The 11,201-nt window shown below is 42.2% G+C and overlaps 1 protein-coding gene across 1 annotated transcript; it reads right to left on the bottom strand.

Annotated features, from left to right (window-relative positions):
• Positions 1-507: 507 nt before the first annotated feature.
• Positions 508-10,642, bottom strand: dbpb (D site albumin promoter binding protein b). Its single transcript, XM_026185776.1, has 5 exons — positions 8,917-10,642; positions 8,468-8,760; positions 7,310-7,765; positions 3,862-4,121; positions 508-2,886 (listed from the first exon to the last, which is right to left on the bottom strand). The coding sequence occupies exons 2-5, from the start codon at positions 8,655-8,657 to the stop codon at positions 2,671-2,673; spliced, it is 1,122 nt and encodes a 373-aa protein (XP_026041561.1). The 5' UTR covers positions 8,658-8,760; positions 8,917-10,642; the 3' UTR covers positions 508-2,670.
• Between the last annotated feature and the right edge of the window lie 559 nt (positions 10,643-11,201).

Here is an 11,201-nt window from a genome sequence, read left to right as displayed (position 1 = left end):
TATAAAAGGAAGAAACTGATAGATTTGACTTTATATATTGAATGCAATATATATGTGTGTGTGTGTGTGAGCACCAAAGTAGGTCAGTGTGGCTTTTTTAATGCTTTATCTTACGCATAGCCCATCATATAAACTTTTTTACATTATCTTACCTTATATACTCTAACTCAGTCTCTTAAACGTAGTGTGCATTTAATTATAAAATGCATAAAACACTCTTTAAATTTATTTACAGGAACCAGAACTGCCTCAGTTGGGCAAGACTTGGTATTTGAACTGTTTTGCCAATTAAGGAATGTACACAATGTGAACAAACAGGGAGGATATCAAAACAACATGGTGCATTTCACCACGTATCACAGTCTGGTTATCAGCTTAAGTAAAAAAAACCCTGAATTTTTAACCTTTGTCGTCTTGCCTTCAAAACTGGGCTTTGATTCAATTCTGGATTACTTGGAAGCAACCACAAACAGCGCAGTGATTAATGAGAACAATCTTTTATTTGTGTTTTTTTTTTTTTTGGGGGGGGGGAGGAAATCTCATACTACATCCAAACAACCAGCACTGACTGGTGGGCTGGGCATCATCGACACTACTGATGCAGCAGGGCAGTTGATCAGTTAAGAGTCACTATAAGAGTTATCAACCACATCGGTGAAGATACAGGAGACTAAAATCCTGTTAGGAGAGCAAACAATCACTGAATGAGGTGATAAAGGCAGATAAACCAACAAGGAGCGTATCAGTAGTGTGCACAGTCCATGCACAGGTGAGAAAACGGTCATGATGAAAGGTCAAGTTGGTCTGAATGAACATCATGTTCAAGTTACTGAGCCACGTTTGTGAAATCCCCGGTCAAAGAAAACAGAAGTCTCTGTAGAAGAAGTGGATAGATGTGGGTCCGAAGACAGGTGCAAATAGCCGAGACTGGGGTTGTTTTGTTTTGTTTTTCCATTTGAAAAGTCTTTCTGAGGAACACTGAAGATCAAAGATGTTTCAAGGTGCAACAGATCATCCAAAGAAAGAAAAAAAAAACATTCAATAATACAGAACAACAACAATAAGAGGGATAATCATAATAATCATAACAATAATAATAGTTGTAATGGTAACTACTCATCATGGTCATTGGAGGATTAAAATCACACTATTACTAGTCGTCCCTCCCCCAGGGAACATAACATAGTGTACCATGCCCCTGTGTAGGTGTTGTTGGGTACACAGAGAAGTTCATAGATACAGTAAAAAGGAAGGAGCAATAACAGGATTGAAAAAGCACTAAATAGCAACAAGTTTCGTGGATCGACATAGGATCAACATTTTGGCTTTTATTTCTCCCAGAAATCTGAGAAATTAACACATTCCACTCAATGGGGGTACTCAACCCATCTCCTGGAATACATCAAATACACAAAATAGTAGAGGCCTATCCAATATACACAACAATTCCCCTCCCTTCCCCCCACCACACCCCTGTAATAATGCTAATTAAAGTGTGTTCAGTAAAGTAACAACGTGTGTTTTTACAGGGACGATTGATTACTACTGCAGAATATGTTACAACACTGAGATTGAACTGCTCTGTGCACCTTTCAGGTGCAAGAGAGTCACAAAGACAAAATGCATTGGGAAGAGTTTGCACATAACTGTCAAAGGACTGCCTGCAAGTGGGAGCAGACAGAAATAGAGACATCGGATATAGAAACAGGGGAGCAATTCAAAGAGAGGATGAAGAGGAGCAGAGTTACCCAGGGCATCACAACAGGCTTCCACAGGCTCGGGAAATATCGAAAAACACCAGAGCAGATTGAAAGCACTTCCACTGGGATAGTGAAAAAGTAAAAGAGCAATACACAGAAATATGGGCTAGAGGAAGATGTACCAGTCTCATAAAGTTAAAACCAAGGTAAAAAGAGCTAATATTGTTAGAAGGGGGAAGGGGGGGTGACGTTGTTCTAATAGAAAATAATATACGAGACTGGCCAAGAGGATAGAGCTGGGCTGTATACATAGTGTCTCTCATTCTGTCTCCCTCAAGCATCCCCAGTGACAGAAACATAAAAGGAAACAAATTAAGTGCTTGAATAAAATCCACAAAATGTCGAACTACACGTCTTTAAGATAATTTTGCTCTCTATATTACAATTGTTACATGCCTTCTCAACCCTGCTGCTGCATCCTGGCTATAATTATAAACACAAAAAAACAAAAACAAAACCATCGATGGCTGACAACCTGTTAAGCATCTCCTGACTCAACTATGATAAAAAGATATTTACCGCAGCTTTCCCCCATCTCTGTGTCCCCATCATGTAGAAAATATACAAAATTATTCTGTAATTTGCTCTCCCTCTAATTTTTCTGAAGTATTATAAAAATATACAATTCTCCAATAACAAAACTCTTAAAAGTCACATCTTTCATCTGTTAAATTATTCTCTCTGTCCGCCACTTTTAAGAGCCGACACCTCAACGAAACAAGACACCTGAGCTTCAATGCACAAACCTTCTCCTCGTCTTATACATTCATCATCAACATCATCATCATCATCATTATAATCATAATCAGCTTGACCCCCTTTATGTCCATCAGGTTACCCCAGAAATTCAGAGTCTTAGATTGAATCCAGCTTATATTTCTCCTCGTCCTAATTCTTCTCCGCGCTGCCATCACTGGTCAGCGAGACGGTTTTCGTATTTACTAAGTATGTTACGACACCGGCCCAGTTCCTTCCTCATCTCGGCCACTTCCTGTCGGAGGGCGGCATTCTCTCGCTCCAGGTAGGCGGCGCGCACTGATATCTGGTTCTCCTTGAGACGGCGGGCGTCCCGGGAGCGCTTTGCCGCTTCATTGTTTTTGTGCCTCCTGCTCCAGTACTTCTCATCCTACAAAAGGACCGAAGAAAAAAAACAGCACATATGGATTATTCAGCATCCACCAATGCAATCCACTTATTTTTATTGGGGAATTTCACGATTATTAGGTATAAAATGTATAAAGAAAAGAATCAGTGAGTGTTCTGATTTGTTTCTTAAGAAGTGTGTAGTGTTTTTTCTAGCTTAACTTCTACAGCTATGTGGGTGTTTGGCAATGAAAAGACACTTCTTTGTCGTTGTTGTTTATTTGCATACCACATCCTCAGAATTTGGTTACTGGTTACTGTCTGACAGCAAATAAAGTAAGCAAACAACCTGCATGTGCCACACACAGCTGCTAAAAACTGAATTGCTGTCTTTTTTCTGGCTGTAGAATATTTTATGGACTTCCATAAACTACAGAGTGAGGATTTGCACAGTTTATGATTCTTTATACTCAGTTACAAGTCATCAATCTTATAACTTATACTGGGCTTTTTGTTTATGTAATCTCTGTTTTTATTTTGCAGCTCCTGTGTTTGTTGCTTGTCCATTATCGGATGCCCTCATTGTGAAACTGTTCTGCCTTTTACACTGTTTTCATTAAACTGAAGCGCTAACAATGTAAAATATAAATGCAGACCCAGGCGTGTGCTCATTTCTGATAAAAATAAATATATCAGGTAAACAGCTTAGCTCTCGCCAGTATTTTCCTCAACTGATCATTTTCCATGATCATAGCTGGATAATTGCCCCATTAGTCATCGGATAAATGAATCTCAAACAATGTGGACAGTGTATTAACCATTTGAGCCTCTCAAGGCTTTATCTCTGGTAAATCTAGATGGCATTTTCACTATTTTATGACATTAAAATCATTCGATACAAATTTTTAAAATAACCGATTTAATTACTATTTATCTGCTTTCAAACTACTTCAGTCTCAGGGCATAAACTGCATGTAAGCCACTTGCATCAATGCTGTGAATACCTCAGCAGCCTCACCTTCATGTTATCGGGTACCAGGATCTTGCGTGCCTTCTTGATCATTGGCTGGGGCTTGAGCTCATCCTCGCTGAAGGAGTGCCTTCGCGGATCAAAGTTCTGCTCTTCCGACGTGTTGGACATAGCCATGTCTGAAGAATCCATGTCAAATATTCCAATCACATCTGGCCCATTCCCAGTGGGTGTGAGCAGAGGCGGACAGGAGGATGAAGAGGAAGAAGAGGGTGACTCACAGGAGTCATTCATTCTCCTTTGACTCCCTAGAATTAAAAAGAAGATAAACCTAAGTACACTAAACACTTTGACAGTTTTAGTGGAAGACGTTTTGACACTTTTTGACAGATCAGCCACAAAAATAAAAAAAACAATATGCAGCACTCCATGATAACCACCAGATGGCAGCAGAGAGCTACATTGTTAATAAAAACAAACATTGCTTTGGCCTTAACCAAGAGTTGGCTGGTATTCAGTGAGCTTTCACTGGCAGATAAAAGATTTCATAGTCAAGGTAATGTTTAAAGTATACTACAATAGCAAATGCAATATAATTCAATCATGTAATCTACAAATATTTAGTGCACAGATTTGTGGATGTAACTAAGCAACAAGCTGTTTAAAGCAATACCTAAATTAATTAATTGAAAGCCAATGCTAGCTGTCTCAGTAAGATTTTAGCCATCTTGTGCCAAAAACATAGCTTCAATGCACCTTGGCACAGATTACCCACATCTTTAATACACTAATGGGGGAGTGGAAACTTTTTTTTCTTCAATATTTACCCTTATTTGTTTTGTCAGTAATGGAGGAAAGCATTTCATTATTTTTAAACAAGTGTTCACTTTGTTGAGATCTGATTACTGATCTTTTAACCTCTATGGATGGAGGTACTATCTATCTTTTTATCAGGGTGGAAAGACTTCATCATGAGATAAAGGTAACCTCTCAGAAAAGCTGTGCCATGTCAGAAATGGGTGCAGATTTCCTCTTCATTTCTTACCCATCTGTATAATTTATTATGCATCTGTCGATAATGGGAAACTAACATCAAATTAGTTCTTTATATGTCCCACTGAGTGTGCTACTGATAAAATAAAAACATAACCACAGTCTTGATGTGAATCCTCTGGTCCACAGGCTTTAAGAATATATAACACACAATCACCACTACACAAAACCTCTTGGCCCAAAGCATAACCTTGACAAGTTTTATCACATGAACTGCTGAAAATGTACTTGTGGACCAAAGCTCACAACCAGAACAAATGCAGATAGAAAAATCTATAAGCGGAAATGTTATATAATGTGTTCTCCCTCCTCTCCAATCCAGTTTCTTTAAGTGGGGCCGGTATAGGGTGATGTGCCAGCCCACCCCCCTGTAGGGCCAATGCACCTTACTCGACTGGCTTTTCTTTCAAAGAGCACAAGCCTCCATTAAACTTCTATGTGAATCCAGACAGCTCAGTCATCATCCTTGTTGTGAATGTATAAGCCTGTCCACATGCAAGTGAGGCAATTTAACAGAGATGTCAACTTGACTCAAAGCTCCTCTATGTGTTAGCTGGATACCTAACAAGGTATCTACTTAACACAGCACTGCAGCCTCCCAAATATGGACAAATATCAAACCCAGGGTGAATATAATGAATATTTAATGTAGTTTAATAAAAAAAACAAGCCAGCAGGTTGTTGGTCTGTATGTGCTGCCAGCTGCTAACTATATTACCTGTGGATCTGTAGTATAACAGAACCTACAGCATGAGTAATGGCTATATAATAGACAGGTAATGTGAGGCCATATTTTGACACCAGGTGAACACTGTTCACTCACACTCCCTTGGCAATGCCTCCGTACTATAATAAAACTATTTAAAGTGATAGATGCACCGGGGCACAATCAGCAGTCAGATCTACGTATTGCTGAAAGCTCTTGTGGATATGGTTAACCGAGTGTCGTGCTGCTTAAACCCAACAGCAGGAACTAGGTAGTGCCACCACCTGTTGTGGTGCTTTGTTGGAGTGAAAACCTAAAGACCCTGCAGTTTACTGCTACCTCTCACCTCTGACTTTCGGGCAGCTCTGGAACGCAGATTTGCCAAGGAGATTTGGTGCATTTTTCGTTCACATGTTTCCACCGTTAAATAACAGCAGGATTTCATTTTTGATTACATGGCCCGACATGTGCCCTCACACTTTCCAGAACTTGTACAACAGCATTCCAAGAAAGCCCAAAACCGTTGCGAAGGTAAACAGGGGTCATTCTCCTTGGTTACCTAATAATTGTTCATCGTTAGGCCGTCTGATATTTTGTGAGTACATTTGTGATGTTGCAGTTTAGCATTAAAAGGAGGCAAATAGCATCTAGACGTAATTATAAGACTTTAAACAAAGGGACATTGATCAAAATGCACAAGCCTTTATCATGCAGTATAAATGTCTTATCGGAGTTTATGAACGAGTGCTTTGTAACTGAAGGAGTGAATTAAAGGTCTTCAGTCAAGATCCCATAAAGTATAAAGCTCCCCTCTTGATATCAGTGCACTTATTGTCATTCATTGGTGATCATATGTTCGGTGTGAAGTCCAGCAGGCACAGGGAAACTCTTCCTGTTGTCCCCCCCCCCCCTCCTTCTCCTCTGTGGACTCCTCCTACACGTCTGCTGGCCCTGCCTCTAGTTCTCTCACTCCAGTACTCCCAGCCTCTGCACGTGTAATGACGCGTGCACATGGCTGTGGCGTGTGAAGTGGGGAGAGATTTAAAGACACGCAACCGCAAACACTCCACACACACTGCTGTCTCTCTCTCTCTCTCTCTGTGTACTGTTTTGACCCTGCTGCACAATCATTATTGGCCGGGAGTGAATGCTGATTGTGTTGTACACTGCAGTGCACAGATCACATGCCAAACTACACCAAACTCTCTTGTCATAGCTATGAAGTTGATTCATCAAATAGCTCAGGACTCCTTATTTTGCTTTACCTATTTTTTTTCAAGTTCTTCACTGCTCTTCAGCTTTTTGTTTTTCTCCCAATCAGTTTTTACCTTGCAGCCATGCAACCAAATGGTCATGGTTTCATGGTTAAGGTGCAAATTTTAAACTCTGTTTTCTTTTTAAAGCTTACTTTGTTTACATAACCATGTGATCTCACGGCCTCAGCTTGACCCCACAGGACAGCGAAATGTTTGATTGCCATGATAGTCACTGTGAAGCAAGAACAGTTGAAGTCCTGAATCATTAGCCCACACTCCACATAACCCTGTTTACATCACAACTATTGTTATTAAACCGAAAGGTCTGCTAGTCGACCAGCAGCAGGTGAAACTCTGTCAACTCTGAAAAGCTTGGAAACCATTTTCCACGACTGTTGCTGTGAGGTGATCTTGACAATCCCTAGATAATAACCAGTCTCTGCACTGGCCATAACAAACTAGTCGATATTAGTCAACTCACCATGCAGGCAGTCAGTTCCTCCTGGAAGATTCTGTGGCTGAGCCACCTCCAGACCGATGAGAGATGGAGAAGAAGAGGTAGAAGGTGGTGAGGATGAAGATCCAGGTGGGGATGAGGGTGGTAGGCACTGGGAGCTCTGGTTGGGCACAGCTGACTGCGGGCTCTGTGAGGGAATCTGGGCTGAACAGGAGCTGTTGTTGTTATTGTTGTTGTGCATGCTGCCCATTCCATTTTCAGTTAGAAACTCCTCCAAGTCCATATACTGAAGCTGGAAGAGGCCCCCATCCGCAGGCACAGTGCGATCCCACAAAAGAGGCCCCAGGAACTGGTTGAAGTTTCCTCCTCCATTTCCACCTCCTCCACAGCCATTACTGCTATTACTGTTGACTATTCCACTTCCATTCCTCATTGGGCACACTCCCAAGGAGTCCTCATCGAGGTCCAGTCTGTCTTTGTCTGCCAGATGGGAATAAAAAGCAGACTTATTAGTGGAATATAAAAATGACGATGCTTACTTTTGGTGTCACTTTAACAGGTTTCAGTGGACAAGAAGGTGGCCTTGGGATAGTTCACGCTTCTCCTGCTTTATGCTAAAAATCAGCTCTTCATATTTGCACAGAACTAAATGGCACTTCTACAAAATCCCCTTCTCCGCCTATCTCTCATACAATCACACACAGAAACACAGATGGGCCCAGATGGTAGCTGAATTGCAGCATTAACCAACAGCCAAAACCGATTTGCTGTCATAACGTATACACAAACTCCAGAACAAATCTCACAATAGCCAGGGATACATTTGGCAGAGAAAACGCACCCAGAACGCATGCTTGTATGGGTTTAGATTTACAGCTAAACCAAAGCATGTTATCACCCAGTGTAATCTAGATCCTAATTTGAAGTTGCATCAGGGATTATAATTCAGCTCATCTGGCCATGGTCACTGAGGAGTCATCCTGAGCACATGTCCTGGGGCATGAAACCTTTGTGGCCTTTACATATGAAAAATTACTAATAGTGGTACATATTTTTATACAACAGTAATAGTGGATGGAAAAGATTTATCCATGCTTTTCCACTGCGTAGAGAAGAAGGCAGATTATGCTGATAAAGCAACACTTTGACCTTTTATTAATTAAATTCACAGAAGGGTCTCACCTTTCGAATCGCATGAGTTCTTTAAACGCTGGTCTCCTTTCATGGGGTGCTGCAGGAGGGATTTCAGACCTGCCATAGAGTTGAGGTGCCCCCCTGTCAGGGAGCCTCCAGGTTGAGTACAGCTTCCAAACTGTGGGCTTGCCCCAGCTGGGAGGTCTGGGGTCGGAAGCTGGGAGAGTTGCCTGGACATCCTGGACCAGACGGGTCGCAGAAACACACCTGGGGCACTTGAAAGGGCTAGGCGAGCTGACAGGAGTACCTACCAATGGGACAAGCAGGCTGGATGACTGTGGCTGTGAGCACAGGAGGGGTGGGGTGGTGGGCAAATACAAAAAGGTAGTTTTGAGACTTATCTATGCAGAATAGAGCATCTGTTATATTGTAATTACAGTCATGACATTGGCATGGCATTATGTCAGAAAGTTTAAATTACACACGCAAACTCTTACCTTTCACTTGTAGATATAAAGAGTTCTTTATTTCCCTGCAAAAATATTTTCCTCGAAGTACTCCATTGCCTTTGGATGTTGTAGATGAAGCTGTTATTCTCGGAGAACAGTGTGGGAGGGACAGTCAGACCATCTGATTAGGAATACTGTCCATAATAAAACTGCAAAGGCGTGAAAATTCCGCACACACACTTTGCACGCACAAGAAAAAATATTACAGTAAAAACTTGAAGAGCGATATCCCGAGTTAGTGGTGCGGTAATTTAAAAAGAAATACTTATAATAATGAAAGAAGATCGCAGAGAGAGACTTCCTCCGTCAAAACAAAACTGTCGTGGAGAAAGAGGAGCATTAAAAAAAAACAGCCAGCGACGCGAGCTGTACGTGGTCAGATGACAAGTTGTATTGCTGCTTCTCTGCTGTCGCGCTCTGCTGTCCCTCGGTGGGGAGGGGGTGGTTGGAGAGGCTGGAGGGGGTCGTTTCCTCTTTCTGTCTGTACTTTTTTTTTTCCATCCGGTGGATCCAGTCACGGGCGCACGGGCTCGGATCTGTGTTTGGGCCGCGCGACGTACTCCTCCTCCTCCCGTTTCTCTTTCTCTCAGCTGGAATGGACACGGGCAGTTCACGTGACGTCACACCTCGAGAGAGGGGCGGGGCCTGGCTTTAACAGATCTCTCAATTTTCGCCTAAATTATTTATGAGGACACACCTACCCCTCGTGCCACACCTCGAGGGGAGCAGCAGGTTGTGTTGTTTTTCCCGACAGGTACAACCACAATTATTTTTGTAAAAAAAATAAAAATCAAACAAGAAGCAGGAAATATGTAAATTAGTCTCAGCGTCACCATGGTGATGGGAAAGAAACCATGAGAAACAGCTAACTGTGCTGTAAACTGGGGGTTAATGGCGCTTAGGCTCGCGCTCTCCGTTGGAGCATAATTTGGCTTTCTCTAATATTCAGGCACTGCTGCATGACTTTTCCAGCTTCCTTGTAATCCACGGAAAACGTGAGTGCGCCGTTTTTTCAGGCGAGAGGAACGCTTCTGCACGTTGCCTGCCGGCGTACAATAGCAGCTCAGGCTCACGTGTATGAGGCACGCGGAGACGAGGCCCGTCTGCTCACAGCTCGGGCACTGATAGGCCCGCGGAGAGCTGCTGCTCCGCCCTTGCGCCGGAGCCGATTGGGCAGAAATAGGTCGGACAAGCCCGCCCGCTCGGATTCCCTCCCGGTGCATGCTACTGCCGCGTGAGACCGAGCAGCTCGAAATACAAAAAAAGCGCGAGGGTTGTGTTGTCTACTGTACAAGTTGAAAAGCACATGCAAAACAATGCGTGCAGCAGGAATTCATCCCCTTTGATTTTTTTCCTCCAGAGTTAGACATGCAGAAGTTGACGTAAATAGATTACAGACAGACCAGCATACAAAAGACGCATTGAGTAATTGCATTTGAACAATATGCCCTGAAAATAAATAAGTGAATGCAACTGGAGGCAGGAGCACTGGAGGAGGAGGAGGCAGCCCTGTGTTCAGCCCTGTCCCGAGAGTCCCTTTTTTTTAATGATTATTTTTCCGAATTAACCTATCAGACTCCAGTCTTGTCCAGCTGTGTTCTCCCAAGATTATAACCACGTGTCACCCCCACATAAAAAATATCAGAGTGGATGAATCATCATTTTTTGTGTCTGCAAGCAAGCCAGATCATCAGCATGAATTAAACCTCACAACACTTAAAGAGTTCTTAAATTAAAAAATATATATATATCTGCGGACAATTTATGCAAAATTAAATGCACAGAAATCTGCTTATAAACCACATTAATTTCCAGAGGGGAAAAGGTGCTTTTAAATTAACTATGGGTTACTGAATCTGGTCGCTACAACAATCTTTTTTGTTTCATTAATCTGGAGCAGACAGCCACACAGCACCAGCGTCTCCAGTCCACCCCCTATCGCTGTAAAATCCATGTGACTGCCACACTCATCCCCACCAGGCCAAGAGCACACCATAAATGAGTTGCTTACTGCCATCTTGTGGAGCCAGAAGTGAGTTTTCTTTTTGTTTTTTTCTCCCCACAACAGTCATATGTGCAAGCTTTGATCAGTAAAAAACATTCTTCATCCTGGAGGAACTTGGCTGATAACATTAGTAAGTCTAAGCACTTCAATGAGCTTTATTAGTGTACCTACATGCTGATAACCACTTAATCCAAAGATTCATGTGAACGTCATCCTTGACTTTCACATCAAGTCATAAATGCACTTTACATGCCCTTTCAGAAACAAC

The sequence above is a fragment of the Astatotilapia calliptera genome, chromosome 11, assembly GCF_900246225.1.
Source record: "Astatotilapia calliptera chromosome 11, fAstCal1.2, whole genome shotgun sequence".
In the NCBI taxonomy this organism is placed as follows: Eukaryota; Metazoa; Chordata; class Actinopteri; order Cichliformes; family Cichlidae; genus Astatotilapia; species Astatotilapia calliptera.
This window is presented reverse-complemented; position numbering and strand designations above follow the sequence as displayed.